This window comes from Eleutherodactylus coqui, chromosome 8 (assembly GCF_035609145.1).
Source record: "Eleutherodactylus coqui strain aEleCoq1 chromosome 8, aEleCoq1.hap1, whole genome shotgun sequence".
In the NCBI taxonomy this organism is placed as follows: Eukaryota; Metazoa; Chordata; class Amphibia; order Anura; family Eleutherodactylidae; genus Eleutherodactylus; species Eleutherodactylus coqui.
Window position 1 is genome coordinate 106,274,097 of NC_089844.1, and position 16,838 is coordinate 106,290,934.

Consider the following 16,838-nt stretch of genomic DNA (forward strand, 5'->3'; position numbering starts at 1 on the left):
TTTTTTCGATAAACATTCTAATTCCAAGCAAAGTGGACAAGGGGAATTTTTTGTGTAAGATTGTGTAAGATTAATGTAGATAACTTTTTTCAAGAAGTTCAGAGAACATGTTCTTTTTCAAAAGTTCTATTTCCAGCCTTTTCAATCTTGTCAGTATGCAATAGCTGTGGTCTATAAAATATTGACAGGTTTGACAAATATTGGTACTTTAGTGCAACAGAGCAGAAAACTCAGTATGAGCCAAACGACTTAAATTTAGCACTGCAGAAGGCATTTTGTTGAATTGGCAGCCCATTTAATATTTGCAGTGCTTCACCTCATCTTGATTTAGATAAAACCGTCAAACCAAGAAATATTACATAACATAATTAGACTTTGTGTTAGTAGGAACCTAAGCTAATAAAATGCACCTTATTACTGCAACGTTCTATCACAATTCTGATAATTGTAGAAGGCCTTAGCATTACATAAACCTGTCTCTGTGCCACTGTGCATGCCTATCTACATTGTATTTATTTTCACACCCAATATCCTTTTTTGTGAACCCCTGTATGTAATGTACAGATCCATAATATGGCACCTGTAGGCCGCTATAAACCTATGCAGTTTTTTGCTATGGCTCTGCTTTTATACAGTCGCACAAAGGTTTGGTGATTAAGGAAGTATTCTTCCCTAGGGGCAACATATAACCGTACTTGATTTGCATATCACTTTTACTTCCTAATATTAACCCATAGGGAGTTTGTGTGCTTCCATGCTTGAGGGCCAAAGCTAACCATAAACATTGCTCAAAGACATATTATTTGTCTAAAGATGCGCATACACACTTGAGAAATGCCAGCTGAACTTGCTAACTTCGGTGAGATTGGCCAACCCTCTAGTGTGTAATTGGGATGTGCCAACTCTCCCTTGAAGGAAGATATCTAGGAAAGAATGATCAGGCATGTTGGAATTCAATATGCCTGATCCTTTGTTCCCTGAAATCAACATCAAATCAAATGAATGTAGTAAGGAAGAATAGCTGTCAGTGAAACAGGCATTTAGTAGACGCCTTACCAGTTAGCAGTGCTAATTGCCCCAAACATGCATGTTTTTAAGATAAGCGTTAGAGATGAGCGAGCGTACTCGGAAAAGCACTACTCGCTCGAGTAATTTGCTTTATCCGAGTATCGCTGTGCTCGTCCCTGAAGATTCGGGTGCCGGCACGGAGCGGGGAGCTGCAGGGGAGAGCGGGGAGGAACAGAGGGGAGATCTTTCTCTCCCTCTCTCCCCTGCTCCTCTCTGCGACTCATCTGTCAGCCGCAGCGGCACCCGAATCTTCAGACCCGAGCACAGCGATACTCGGATAAAGCAAATTACTCGAGCGAGTAGTGCTTTTCCGAGTACGCTCGCTCATCTCTAATAAGCATAATGCATTTTAGTGGAGGGAATAAGAATCATAATGAATGACTACGGTATCATTCATTCACCAGTTAGTTTATTTTATATATACAAAAAGTGAATGGTTCCATTCACCTCCGTTCAGAGGTTCCATGATAATGCGGTCTTCTGCAGCTGTGACTGAAACCCCAAATAGAATCAAAGAGCATGTTTAAAAATACTGTGTGAATGCTCCCTGAGGCTACATTCACACAAGCGTGAATCACATGTGTGTTTTCTGCATTGCAAGAAGCACAAAACTTGAATTCCATTCTTTTGAATGGAGTCACACACATTAGCAATGTTGTCCCTCACAGCGATGCTGCAGTGTAAAAAATAACCACCTGTCCTTTTGTGCGTCACTCGGAATGAATCGCCCAATGGGATAGAACACTTGCTGATCCTCCAATGCGCGTGAAACAAGCGCTAGAGGATCACAATTTCACTAAAGTGATGCAACATATTTTTGCATGAAAAATGCCTCATATCTGCGTGTAAAGCGCATGTTGACAAGTGCAATATTGAGTCTGGTTTCTCGGCTTGATATAACGCTCACCCATGTGAATATAGTATTAGTAGCATAGTAAGGGCTCACTCACATGAGAATTAGCTAACAAACATGCACTAAAAAATGTGACTATTAGAACTAATGGTTTCCTATGGAAACATTTAGATGAAGAAATTTTAGCTCAGTTAAAAAAATTGGACCTAAAAAGATAGTATATGAGCAACTGGAATTCTTTGCTACACAAAAATATAGGTCCTGACCTATCTTTGGTGCGCAAAGTGCAGAAGCTCCATTGACTCCTGTGGGAAACTATGTAAGCCGTCCAGCAAAGGAAGATGATTGGATTCCCCAGCAGTGCAGTTGGAGGGGTTTCCCTGCAGGGGAGATAAAGGGATTCCCCAGCAGTGAGGGAATCCCTCTATCTCTCCTTTAGGGAAACCCCTCCATCTGTGCTCCTGGGGAATCCCTCCATCTCCCCTGCAGGGGAATCCCTTTATCTCCCCTGCAGGGGAACCCCTGCATCCATGCTGAAATGAAGGGAGTACCAGGTGATGAAGGGAACCCCTGGAGAGATGAAGGGAAGCCCCAGGAAATCCCTTCATCTCTCTCTCTCCAGCAGGGCACATTTTAAGTCCCTCCCATCAGCATGGAAAGCTCAGGACTTCAGCGCAGAAAAATCATCCATTCAGACGCTTTTTCTGAAGCTAGAGTTTCAACTATTTTGTGCAGCTAAAGGCTGCATGAATTCCACGCCCATGTGAAGGAGCCCTTAGGTTGAAAAAAGACATAAGTTCCAGAGAAGGTACAGATTTCCCATCAGCCCATCCAAAAATGATAAGCAGAACAGATCCCTGTATTGATCTTTTATGTATAGTAATTAGTTAACCCTCTAGCCATCTTTTTTCCAAACTAAACTCCAATTTTGTTGTTCTTTCTTGGTACAGCATGAAGCTCTACTATGTCTTTCTTGTACACTCGCACACAAAACTGTGCACAATATTCAATGTGTTATTTGTAAAGTGGTAGAGGTGGTATGTTCTCATCATAGGCATCTATGCCCCTTTTGATGTCTTTATGAATTACCAGCGCATTTATTGAGGGGGCTTTATGCTACTCAGGTGGGGCCATCAGATCTCATCTCAGCCCACTGCAGAATGGGCCTCCCACTTTCCCCCATTTAATCTCTTAATTCCCTGCAAGCTTTGAAAGATATGCGTGAAGTTAAAGCTTGCAGGCAGTATTGTACATTGTAGACATAAAAGCAGCTAACATAGTTATTGAAAAATGACTGTACATATATTTAATTAATGCAGAACACAACTGTCTAAAATGATCATAACATCAAGGAAATTTGGCCACTTCATATAATCAATTGAGATAAAATAGTGATCTGAAGGTATGAAGACTCACCATAGATAAACATAAAAGCCCACAGCAAGGAGAGGTTAATACATGAAGGAACTAGGTAAAGAAATGTTCAAGTGATTACTGATTATACAGAAGTTTACGGTGTAAATTTTGACAAGCTAAAGCAGTGCCTTAATCCCGCTTTAAGTAGTATATTTGAGGAGGAACATACTGTATTCAATCATAATAGCTGTAGCAGCTCTCATTTGCCTATAAATTAGATAATTCATGGTTCCTAATCCATTTTCTATTAAAATGTTGGAAACTTCTCAGAGAACACGAAGAATACAAATCTTATCAATGCTCTCGGAGAGATGAATTCAGCATCTGCAGCAGAAATATATTGAAGTGTAGAAAGATATGCAAACATGGACTCAAAAGCTGATTGCTTTTTAAAACATCTGTTTTACCTGGTGTTAAACCCAATGGCATACACAAAGAGAGGGGACTCGAATTAATGTGCCAGATTTGGTCACCCTGGACAGAGCTTGTCGTTTACTTCCCCTTTCAATTGCTTACTCCCTTGTTTGCTAACAGAGAAGAGTCTTGCAAAGGTTCTTGACACCCCAAAGTGAAGGGGACAAAACCAACTAGAGCTATTTCTCTCCAAGACCCCACAGCACAGTAAAAACAGAAGAAAAAAATATAAAATAAACACCAAGTGCAAATGATATCCATATTTTTATGCATGACTTTAAAAGGACTACAATGCTACTGAGTTCTGCTGGTTACTGTATTTGTTCGTGTCATTCGTCTCGCCGACATTGTATTTTCCCCATCAAGGATTAATGTAATCACATGGGTGGCCAGCTCACCATCTCCCACAGGATCAGCAGCATTATCATCTATTGCTGCTATGGATACTCCAATAATCTGGTAGACTATGACATTTTTGAAAGACCAAAACAGAATGCACATATACATACAACAGATAAATCACAGCAGTGTGCCCAAGGAGCAGTCCTGTTATTGAAAATTTGCCAGTGGTCCGGTGCAAACTATACCTGAAATCTGTCTTACATGCTTTGCACCATATTTATGATGTGTTTTTAGATACTTTTAGTCATTTTTTTGTCACTTCTGAAAAAGGGGCATGGCTTCATGAAAAGGGAACACGGCCTAAATGCGACTTTGTGCTCCAAAAAATGTGCCAAAATTTTGGCACAACATTTCACATAAACTAAGCCAACTAACAGGTGGTATATAGTTAGACTAGACAGTCTATAACGATATGCCAGATTTATCATTCAGCTGTGATCAATTTTAAGACTGTTTAGTTAAGTTTACACTTATCTGCAGTCTTATCATTCTTAGAGATTATTATTGTTTTTTATTTTTTTTTATATTCAGTATATGGTTTTTATGCTTATTATCTTTTTATATAGGCATATGTCTTTATTTCCTTTCTTCTTTCTCTCTCTTAATCTTTCATATAATTCTGAGATCATAGTTTTATTCTATTTTTACATATACTGTATGATCTATGGGTATCCCAGTTGTTACACCCCACCAATCAGATAGTTCTCTGTTATCCTGTGGATAGGTCATAACTTCTTTTTGTGGGATAACCCTTCTAAGGCATATGCTAAATTCACTGTAATCTGCACACTATTTTTCCTTTTCTTTGTCATGCACTGTTCCTCTGTCTAGCCAATAGCACATACTGTAGCACTGTGTGATTATAATGAGCAGTGCCATGAGAAAAACTCAGCTCTACTACAAAAGTAAAATTAAATGCAACTACACCTTACACACAAAACCAAATTTGACTTTATAGAGGTACAATTAAACCTCTTTATTCGATAATAAAATGGTCTTCTAGAGGAGTGGCCCTCTCAAAGAACATGGCTGGTATACAGGGGCATAGCTAAAGGCTCGTGGGCCCAGGTACAAAAGTTTATCTTGGGGCCACCCAACTTCTCTTAACCCCTTAATAAAGAGGCGTAACTTGAAGCTCCTGGGCCCAAATGCAAAACCTGTAACAGGGCCCCAACTATAATGCTTTTTAATAACAGTACTGGGCTCCCTATATCAAGAAAAAAGGCCTTATAAGCCCGCCAAGGCTCTCGGGCTTGGGTGCAATCGCATCCCTTGCACCCCCTGTAGTAACACCAGTGCTGGTATACATAGGACATAATGGATTTGAGAACCTGTCACAGAAAATCTGGTTTAGTTAAAGGGTTGGTCTTCTCAGGAAAAAGGAAATAGAGCAAAAAGTAAAGCAAGACAAATATGACTCACCCAGTTTTTAAGCTGACCAAGGCTTCTTGCACTCCTTTTTGATTAAATTTTACCATGTACTGATGCATTTCAGGATAGTTATTTCTAATGTTCCTTTCTGTGCTTCCATTAGGGACTGTGCCAAATCGAAATGGGGGAGAATATTCATATGATCGTTGAAACTAGACATTGAGAAAACACATCAGAAATGCATGGATTAGATTCATAAAACCATGGAAGGGTTTAAGATTGTCAAGATTTAACTAGAGTGGCATAGGGCAGGCGCTCTCAAGGTTGTCATATAAATCAGGTCTCTGCAACTAAAACATGGTCAAAGCCAATGACAAAAATTAAGCAAGTAACTCAACCTATTTCTGATTTGTCTTTTGAACCATGTATAATTTTAAAATAACGACAAATCGAGGCAAAACTACTACAACTAGACAGGCTTGGGCAGCATATAATCACACCTGTCAAAACCACCTCCCAGGAGGGTGAAATATAATGCAAAAAGTACATCATTACCCAAATATGTACATAAAATGATACAGTAGTTCCAATTAATTTCATGGTAATAAATACAAGAAGGTTCACATACATACCTTTTTATCACTAAGTCCAGTGACCTGATCAACAAATTCCTCTTGGATCATGAATGCAGCCAGGTTAGCAGTGTAGCTTGCCAAAAATATTACAGCAAAGAAAGCCCAAATCGACACAATAATTTTGCTAGTGGTGCCCTTTGGATTTTGCACAGGCACTGAGTTATTAAAGACCAAGCCCCAAAGCAGCCAGACAGCCTTTCCAATGGTGAAAGAAGGTCCATGTGGTGCTAAAATATCAAAAAGTAATAGTAATTTATATGTAATTTAATATACATGACTTTACATGCACATCCTACAATAGGAGTCTACAGAGCACAATTTGCAGGTTCAGTGTGTGTATGAAGGGGGGATTGTGGGTCGATCCAGCTCCATAAAATGTGGGTGCTGGCTGTTCCTTACAGCTGACACCCGTTCGCAGCAGCTCTGAGAAGAGGCGATGCTCATCGAAGCTGTTAACCCTTTAAACGTCAATTCTTATAATGGCATTTAAATGCCCCTATCGATGTTCAGGGGACCCACGCTGCCCCCCGCGATAATATTGTGGGTTGCCCTGCGGTGGCCATGTCAGCAGGGGGTCTTCTGAAAGGCCCCAGGGCTGCCATTGCAGAGTACCTATCAAGCCATGCCTGTGTCATGGCTTGATAGATTGCCTGTCAGATTGCGGTATAATGTAATGCTATGGCATTACATCCATCTGCAGAAGCGATCAAAGCATCGCAAGTTCTTAACCGGCTTTTCGGTTACAGCCAAGCGTTTATGTCTGTCAGGAGGGTAATTACTCATGAGCCCCTCTATTAGCTAGACAAAGAACAACTAAGAAAGAATGGCTCTCACTCTGGTAGACCTGGCTTGTCCATGTACAGTATTACAGGGATAGACGGTGATGTCTATTGTAGGGTATATGTGAAAACATCTTCCCTCCTCAGTAAGAACAGATCTGAAGCTGGCTTCTATCTAAAAAGACACTGTCTTGATGATACAACCTCTTAATCCTTTGAAATTGTAATTCCAGAAGTGCTAGCTCTGGGGCATGCACCATGTTGTGCATTATATGTGCTTGCAGCTCCTATAACCAGAAATGTGGCATCCAATATAAATGTGTTTTCACATTAATACAAAAACTATTCTTTATATAAAGAACCTACATAGAATTAAAGTTAACAACATAATGAAAGAAAAGCACAATGAAAACGGGCATGCTGACCAGCAAAGACATTGCAGGAGGCTTGATGATTATGATGATGATGAGTGGAGAGTTAAAAAATGAATTAATACATGATTTAGAAACCTCAGCAAAAATAAGCCTATGAGCCTTAGGGCACTTACTAATCATGGGCAGTAGGTTGCCAGGTTGTGTCTCTCAAAATTAACATTTCAATACATTTTTAATAACTACTTCAAGCATTATATGTTTACTTTCATAAGATTCATGCATTCTATACATAACTCATTCCACATTCTGTACTTTTACTGAGTACTACTGAATATAGTTTACAAATACACTGGAAGAGAATGTACTTTAAAGTAATTTTCCTGAAAAACACAGATAACCTTTCCTTAAGATAGGTCCCCCGATGTGTGATCACTGGTGGTCAAACTTTTAGTACCTCCATCAGCAGAACAAAGCAATATTTATGCCAGCACAGTAGCATGCCCAGAGAATAGTGATGCTGATCACTGTGTGTCAGATGGTCAGACCCCATATCTGTCACATATAAAGAGTCTAAGCTAAGATCAGGATGTCAATGTGATTTCCATGAAAAATTCATCTAGGGTATGTTCACATAGGGCAGATTTGCTGCAAATATTTGTTCAGATCTTCCACAGCACATCTGCAAAGAGTACCACAATGGCAAATTTGCACCATTTGGAGGGAAAACTGCAAGCAAATTTGCACCAATGGATTGAGAAAAAAAACTCTCACTTTCTGCATGTTCAACGCCCTTTTTCGTATAGAGTCTTCTTTGCTTCTCCACTGGTCGTCTGGCGATAACATCTTGATCCATGTGAATATTATAGCCTGTGGTTGGCTGTAGCAGTAATGGGTTTATATGACATGTTGCTATTGAAGGCCAAAATGCAGAGACTAGTGGGGTAGCAGACAGGCTCCCTCATTTCACACATCAGTAAGGGCCCTGCCTCTATTGGCTGCATCATGCTCCATTCCTGTTATGCTAGTTGTGTTGAAAAGATGAAATCTTCGGGCTTCATGCATGAAAACTGTCTTTAAGAAATGCTTGCGATAGCAAACAATCAGATCATTGCTTTCGATAACCAATTTTTACTAAAAAAACAAGCAGTGAATATAATGTCTTGCTATTAGCAACAGCGACATTTTCGGTTTGGGAAGTTTATAGACATAAATGTCTTCTTGTTCATTATGATGGGCAGTGCTTTTCTTTTTATGTTGGCTAGTTATGCTCTTGATCTGTTCTTGTTGTTGGTCCTGATCTTCTTCTGGTTACAAGACATAGTCTAGCTACATACAAAGAATAATCATTTAGTCACAGCTAGAGATGAGCGAGCACCCAAATGCTCGGGTCCGCATAATTCGAGTCGAGCTTTTCGTAAAATTCGAGAGCTCTACTCGAGTAATGAACCCCATTGACTACAATGGGAGACTCGAGCATTTTGGTATGTGGGACGCCGGGTGCCAAGCTTTTTTTTTTTTTCTTGGTTCGTTTGTTCTCTCCCTCTCTCTCTCTCTCCCCCCCCAGCCAAAAAATTTGCCACTGACGCGTGCACTGCGGCTGGGAGGGGCCAAAACAGGCATGTCACAGCGGGGAGGAGCCAAAAACTGGGGCGGGGTCAAACACGGCGTGATGCTTGTTCGAGTACCGAGCACCATCGAGTATGCTAATACTTGAACGAGCATCACGCTCGGCAGAGTACGTTCACTCAACTTTAGTCACAGCATCTCTCAGTCTTCATTGGAAAGCAAAGTCCTTGCTCTCTTCTTCCATCTAATGAAAGGCTAAAAATTGTAGACACTACAAATGCTATCAAGAATTTAGTATTTTCATTTCACCAAAACTTTTTTCTGTCTTTTTTTCCCCACCAAATTAACAAAATAAGAAGAGAAATTTGAAAAGACCTTTATGTGCTTATGCGGTAAATGTAAGAGAGGAATCGTTAGGTCACTTACTTGGACAGAACATCGGATTGAGGATCACTTCAGATTGGGGATCACTATATGATTATGCATTATAAATGTATGTACTATCTAAATTCTTGTATGCTTGATAAGGGCTCGGTCAGATGAGCAATTTTTTAGCGCATGGACAGCCACACTAAAAAAAATTGCGTGACAGGGTGCATTTGTACTCGCATCTCCTATCTTTTGAAGGTGCTCCCCAAACAAATGCACGTGACTGCTTTTATTGCAAAGCATTGGTTGCTATAGAGTCGGTTTTTAATCGCACCTCTCAATGCACTAAAAAAATGGCTTGCCTGACCGTGGCCTATGGGTGTGTGGTCACGCCAAAACGTGTTGCATCTGTACCCTGCTCCTGTATTGTACCTTTCCTACTCTTTGCCTTGGAAATAAAGATGGCTTGGAAACCTTTTCCTGGATCATCAACAGATCATTTAGGCTGAAGGGAAGGGGTCTGTCTCATCCTACAGTCAGAGAAGACCTCCCCCCTTTTGAAGTAAGTGATGTAACAATTCCTCTCTTACTTTTACCACATGAGCACATCAGGATCGTTTCTAATTATTCTTCTTATTTCTTTGACCCCACTGTGTAAAAAATAGGGGGATCATTCTTTCCCTGTTTGCTGCTCTCCACCCATGGATCTTATGCGAGAGTGAAAAGAGATTTTGCTAGGACTCTATCTATTTATAACCACATTAACACAGTGGTTGTCTCCATCAAGGCGCTGTCATCCTTCTACTGGAATCCTATAGACTTTTACACCTAGTTTCATTTCTTACATTTTACCAAACAAGTGTTATTGTAGGATTGCTCCTAGACAACCCCAATTAAAGTGGTTGACCTATCAGAAACAACCCACTTCAGTTAGGAGCTACTGCAGCTATCCGCTGATCGCGGTGGATCCAGCTATCATAGCCCCCAGTAAATGGCTGATTTTGCCAGAGAAGATGGATATGAATTGCTGCCCATGTAATAAACGGACAGCTCAAGTTGACCAGAGCGAGAGCTACCTTTAGGATACATTTTCACAACATTTTTTCTTATGGGAAAATCCTGCTGCAGACAGGCTGTAATAGAAGTCCTAGAATGGAAGGCTTGTAGGCCTTCACTAAGGCTCTGGTTGTCATGATAGCCAAAAGGCATCCCAAAATGGCGTTGAGTGCAGGGGCTGATGGGGGACAAAGGGAATTCTCTCTCTCTGTCTTATTGCTTAAGTTGCGTTTAGACATAATTATTCTCATTCACTCGGTTTAAATGTAAGCCAATGACCTGCATGACAAACGAGAATCTTTTGAATCGTGCACTTTTTGTTCGTTGTTCAGTTTCAGCAGGACTAAAAATCATAGTTGGATCGCTCACTTTTGGTTGAAACACTGACCGAGAAGTGAACGATTCTCAATGATCTACCTGTCTAAACAGGCTGAACTAGGGTGAATGGGTCTAACAAGAATCGGCTAATCTAAAAGGGGCATTAGATGTTGTGGTCAACATCGACTGTAGCATCTAATTGCTAATTGTCCAAGATCAGATTTATCTCTGATCACAGCCTCTGCAGCCACTGTCAGCTCCGTAACACTGCGTATATACATGACAAATGTCATGAAAAGGTTAAGAAACACTATCCATTTTCAGAAAAGCCATTTCTTCATTTTCCACTACTGATAAGTTCTTACAGTACACAAGATCCAAGATTAGAAAACTTGTCTGAAAATATTATTTTGAAGAAAAAACCTGATATCACCAGTTGTGATGTTTTATTAAATTCCATTAAGCCATAGATCAGAACATTTGTTTGCTTAGTAAACATTTCCACCAAGCTAAGGTGAACACAAAAGTTCATCTTTGTGGACATCTGTCATTTTTGTTCTATTTGACTGACTGGAGTAGAAAATGTTATATATATAACCTGTGAACTTCAACATAAGGTCAAGGAAAATCTAAAACGTACAACTCAGCCAGCACTTTTTCAAATACCCATCAGTCTCGGATGTTTGTTCTTTAGTCAAGACATATAAGGAACATTCATGAAAAACTTTACTATAGATTTCCCAATTCTGTGCTTGGATGCATAGAATCAGGTTCTGGAGATCAGATATGAGGCTGATGATAATGTACCTGGGGTTCGGTGAATTATATGAACCTGGATGCTACTCAGTCCATTGACGTACTGGATACATAGTTCCCGGAGACACCCCAGAATAGATACATTTCTACTGCTTTACAACATGTCAAGAAGCCCCTTTTCACAATACAGACCTAGCAAATGTTAACGTGACATTTAATGCATTATGATGACTACAATGCTCAACAATGCTGTAAATCCAATAATCACGATGCACCGGTCATGTTAACGATTGCTACATCTGTACATATTCTGTCTCTAAGGAAGTCAACAGGACGTATTTCTTTAGACTAGCATTTCATACAGCGGTGTGAGTAAACTTGAGCGGCCACCTACCAGTTACGAAAAGTACTAGAGTGCGCATTGCACTTACACAAAACCTGCAATAGGGATGAATGGGCGATTCTTCAACAGAACTGCCCAAAAATAGGACATGCTGCAATTTTTCTCTTGCACATGTAATTGCACACATTAAAAACAATAGTTTTTTTCCCGTGCGATTTCTGTGCATCTCACAACACACAGAAATTGTGCGAAAAAAATCGCCCATGGAAATGAATCCTAACTATCAATGAATGACTCCACATGACACTGTATAGAATCTATATACATACTACAATCTTTTTGTGTATTGCTATGCATTGGTAGTCTAAAACACTGCATGCTGCTTTGACTGGCCATTTCCTTGCTTACATGGGCAGCACCAGCCAATCAAAGCAGTGTGTAGTGTCTTAGCCAATGATCAGCAGATGTTGATCCACTGTAACAGACACTGGTTTGGCTTAGGGCCATATCTAGAGGCTACACTTCAGGAACCCCAGTATTCACTATTTAACCCTACCAATTGGGATGTGAACTGTGCTGCAGGGTACCCAGGCTGTTACTCTGAAAGTGTTCCCAGGAATGTGGCAGCTGATGCTACTACAGATGAAAGCCGGGTATCTGCAGGTGTGAACAGGAGCATAGTCATACAATCTTGGTCAAGGGAAGCAGCAAAACTTCAGAACGTGAAACAAGCCGGAGGTTGGAATGCACAGAATAGGTTCAGTGTAGTAAAAGAAGGCAGATTTGGGGACAGACAGAATCGTAGTTAGTATAACTAGCCAGGTCAGGAGTGGAGACAGGAACATAGTCAGGAATAGCCAAAGTCAGGAACCAGACAACCAGAACACACTTGAATAGCACCTTAAGCAGGACCAGAAGACTACAAATTCTGGTACCCTGCATAGAGAAAGGATGTCTGATATAGCTAAGGGTACCAGATGATTGGCAGGGGAGGAATTAGTAAGGTGTGCATGCAGCGTCCCAGCGGCCACTTAGACATGAGGTCCGCACTGAGAAGCTGGGAGGAGTAGAGTTGGCACTTGTCACGGTGGCTCTTACCAGACTCCTCCCCGGAGGAACAAACGTAACCTCGGCCCAAGTACGGCCAAAGTACCACAATGCTGGGACAGCGGTTACCTGTATATGTGTTGTGAACTGTAGACTTGTCACGTGACGCCACCGTTCCTTGCTCACTAGAATGACCCTTGGTGGAGAAATGAAGGAAGTCCACACACAAAATTACTTTTAGTACCTCAGTCTCTGAGAACAGTCAGGGCCTGGCAAAACTTTACTGGTAACTTGACAGGTTACAGCTTAATTATGCACTGATGCAGGCAAGGAAGTAGACTTGAGGTCAGGGAGGAAAACTCAGGATGATATCAGTCCTGCAGTCCAGGTTTTTTGTCAGGTACCACTCCTGGAAGGGGAAACTCTCCAGAGGAGGATGGGTAGGAGCTCTCCACAGACACTCACTTGATTCAGATATTGACACACTGAATGGTAGACTTCACTCTTTTTACTCATCTCTCTCTCTTTCTCTTAAAAGGTTCCTGGAATAGGGGCATCAGGATACCTTTCTTTCTTTTCCATCGTTCTTCACCATATGAGGGTTGAGGTACCCCCATGTGGCTGGCACTCCACTCCTTTCACTACCACTGAAGTTTCTGGAAGACCCCACCTTGCTATTAAAGGGGTTGTCCCGAGGCAGCAAGTGGGTCTATACACTTCTGTATGGCCATATTAATGCACTTTGTAATGTACACTGTGCATTAATTATGAGCCATACAGAAGTTATAAAAAGTTTTATACTTACCTGCTCCGTTGCTGGCGTCCTCGACTCCATGGTGCCGACTAATTTTCGCCCTCCGATGGCCAAATTAGCCGCGCTTGCGCAGTCCGGGTCTTCTCCTCTTCTCTATGGGGCTCCGTGTAGCTCCGTGTAGCTCCGCCCCGTCACGTGCCGATTCCAGCCAATCAGGAGGCTGGAATCGGCAATGGACCGCACAGAAGCCCTGCGGTCCATGGAGACAGAGGATCCCGGCGGCCATCTTCAGCAGGTGAGTATGAAGACGCCGGACCGCCGGGATTCAGGTAAGCGCTGTGGGGGTTGTTTTTTTAACCCCTGCATCGGGGTTGTCTCGCGCCGAACGGGGGGGGGGGGGGGGTTTAAAAAAAAAAAAACCCGTTTCGGCGCGGGACAACCCCTTTAAACACTCATACTTATAGTGTCTAGCATACCACGTGACAGGACATAAATTAATACTTTCCCAGACATTTCCCAGCCACTTTCAGACATTAACCTCCCACATGCTGCAGCTGTGCAATACACATAACAAGAGACTAGACAGTTTGCATAGTGCATCCACATTGAAGACATGACAGGTATGACATTTATGGAGGGGCCAGAAATATAGACTTTGGGTCACTACATGCTGGCTCTATAACATCACAGCCACGTGTGCATGTGTACCCTTAAGGCCACTGTCAGTGAGTGGGCAGACATTGGAGAGGGGCATCTGCTTGACATGTGCTGTGGCCACCAGGAGAGGTAAACTAGTGGCCTCAGCTGCACACTGTGACAGTCATTTTATAGTAAAATTCCTCTGCAAGGCTTGCATACATTTTTTTCTTATGTGCCGAGGTGTATTTAGAGAATTCAAGGTACTGGGACGTGGTGGCATTTGTTTTCTCTTCGAGAGGCCTACTTTGAAGCTCCTGGTATTTAATGCAAAACTTCTGATGTCATCCTTACCTACCATGTGTCATACCACTATTAACTCTGTATGTTGCAGAACAGTCTTTATGCTCTTTCAGGCATCACTCTGGATGCAACTAATGCAACCAATCTTTATAATAATGCACTGAAGTTTCGAAAGCAGTTCAATCATGATAAGAGACAAATTAACTTATAATTTAAATTAATTATAACATGAACATTAATGAAAAGAGCATAATGAATCAGCTGATATAGGATTTATGAATCTCTTCATATCTTACCTTTGCCTCCTGCTAAGTTCCTGTTATATCCTACCGGGCTAAAGTACTCAAATATGAAAACAGCAAAGGCAGACACGAGGAGAAGCATCACAAACATCATCACCCAGACAGATGCACTAAATGGTTCTGCAAGAAGATGGGAACAAAAGCAGAAACAATTCATTAAACTGACAGCTCAAAACATGAAAATTTCATCCTAACTGTTTATTCAAACAGCTGAGATGCTGACGGCCTGAAGCTACCACCGAGACATATGTGTCATCTTTATGTCATACAATGGAAGCCTTTACATTATAATACACCATGACTTAAAAGTTTGAGTCATACGTAATATTCGCGAGTGCCGTCACCTTCAAGCTAATTCACAGTCTACGAGATAAAAGAGGGCCAGATTGTGCTGAAGATGCTTAATGAAATGTGTCAAGAAAGTGTAATATTATGTTCTCAGGGGAATGACGGTATTATATTATATTAAAATACCCACCAAAGGAAAGAAATCCCTCACACCAGTCTCACTTCTTATCTCCCCCATTGTATATTTTCACCTGCTTTACTTTCTTAAAATTTACGGGGCAACTCATCACTGTCTATATCTATTACATTATTTATCTAGTTGATTTCTTTTAGCCACGGGGATTAGAGTTAGTCAAGTGAGATACATCTACTCATGTTACAGCTGATGCAGGCAAACCCAGGGATACCTGAGATACATGGCAATTGAAAGCCAAAAAGCTTGTCTCCTTCAACATGTGTATTATTGTTGAACAGTTAAAATGATGTGTGCCAACTGTGTACTAAATTCAGAAATTATAATCTAATACACAATGGTCCAAGGATGGGTAGGTTATGTGAGCAAGCTTTAAAGGGGCACTGCACAGTGATTACCAGGTTTGTGATGTACCTGCCGACACATTCATGTTTCATTCTATCTTGGCAGTCAAGGGTTAATTATTATCCCTTCTTCTGTTTAGCTGCTGGGCTGGCTGACAGATAACTCAGCCAGCCAGTCAGTAACGTTTTTAGTTTGGTTTTGCTAGTGGGCTGGCTGGGATAAGTGTCAGCTGAGCAGGTCAATCAGGTTCTTTCTGGTGCTATTTAGTCCAGCTCCTCTGAATACAGGTTACTGGTTATACTACTTGTGTACTGGTCACACTGTGCCAGAGATCTCTGAGTGAAGTGTTTAGTAAACTAGTGCTTTGTATTAGAGTTTTAGTCAGCTTTGTATCTTAGGTTATTTAGCATATTACATTCAGTGTTCAGTGTATTGCTGCCAGAAGTTTCGAACTGGTCTCCTGTCATGGGGTCGCCATTTTCGGGGAGGCTGTGCTGCTTAAGGGATTAGTCCAGTTCATAAAGTTCTGTCTGTTTCCTCCGTAGTTTGATAAACTTGATTCTGCTATACTAGTTTGTTCTATAAGACCCGTGTTACCAGTCACCATTTTTAATTCATCTTTGAATCCAAAACTTGTTGCCCCTGGTTGTGCAAACTAGTCGATCCAGACGTGGCGGATATTCCCATAAAAAATATTTAGTACCTGAGCCCCCATAATGCAGGAACTTTAATAGAGTGGCATTTAAGCGTATATCCAGTAGTTCCATTCAGAACCTATGGGACTGATGGAGATAGTCAAATACAGAATTCAGCTATATCTATCAGTTCCATAGACAGTGAATAGAGCATGAGGACATGGTGCATACTGTATTTTCTCTTTGTAGTACTACCATTTGTAGAGTACAGATGAGTGTCATATAATGATATGGTAGACATAATAATTGCACTTTAATCTATGGTTGACCATAACAAATGTGTTCACATTATAAATATAGCTACTGCAGCTATTACTGATCAGAAGGATGGGATCCAGTGCAATTAATCTCAAACCCTCTTTCCTAAGGGTTATGTGACCTTGCATAGGGCTCCCTTAATCATGATCATAGCATCTGTATCAAACAAGTGAAGAATACTTGGCCAGAGTATCATGCTGCCCATCTTCACTAAAAGATATCCAATGAGTATTAGGTACCCCCATTTTACTTTCTGCTATTAGGCTCCCAGTATGCTCTGGACACTGCTTTAGGTTT

General features: G+C 41.1%; 1 protein-coding gene across 1 annotated transcript in view; it reads right to left on the reverse strand.

Annotated features, from left to right (window-relative positions):
• The window catches only part of GRIN2A (glutamate ionotropic receptor NMDA type subunit 2A), a 518,561-nt gene that overhangs the window by 45,425 nt on the left and 456,298 nt on the right, over positions 1-16,838 (reverse strand). The window contains exons 7-9 of the mRNA XM_066577826.1: positions 14,757-14,882; positions 6,157-6,386; positions 5,576-5,736 (exon numbers count right to left, since the gene is read on the reverse strand). Of these exons, the coding sequence (XP_066433923.1) occupies positions 5,576-5,736; positions 6,157-6,386; positions 14,757-14,882 (517 nt within the window). The remainder of the gene's footprint in view (positions 1-5,575; positions 5,737-6,156; positions 6,387-14,756; positions 14,883-16,838) is intronic.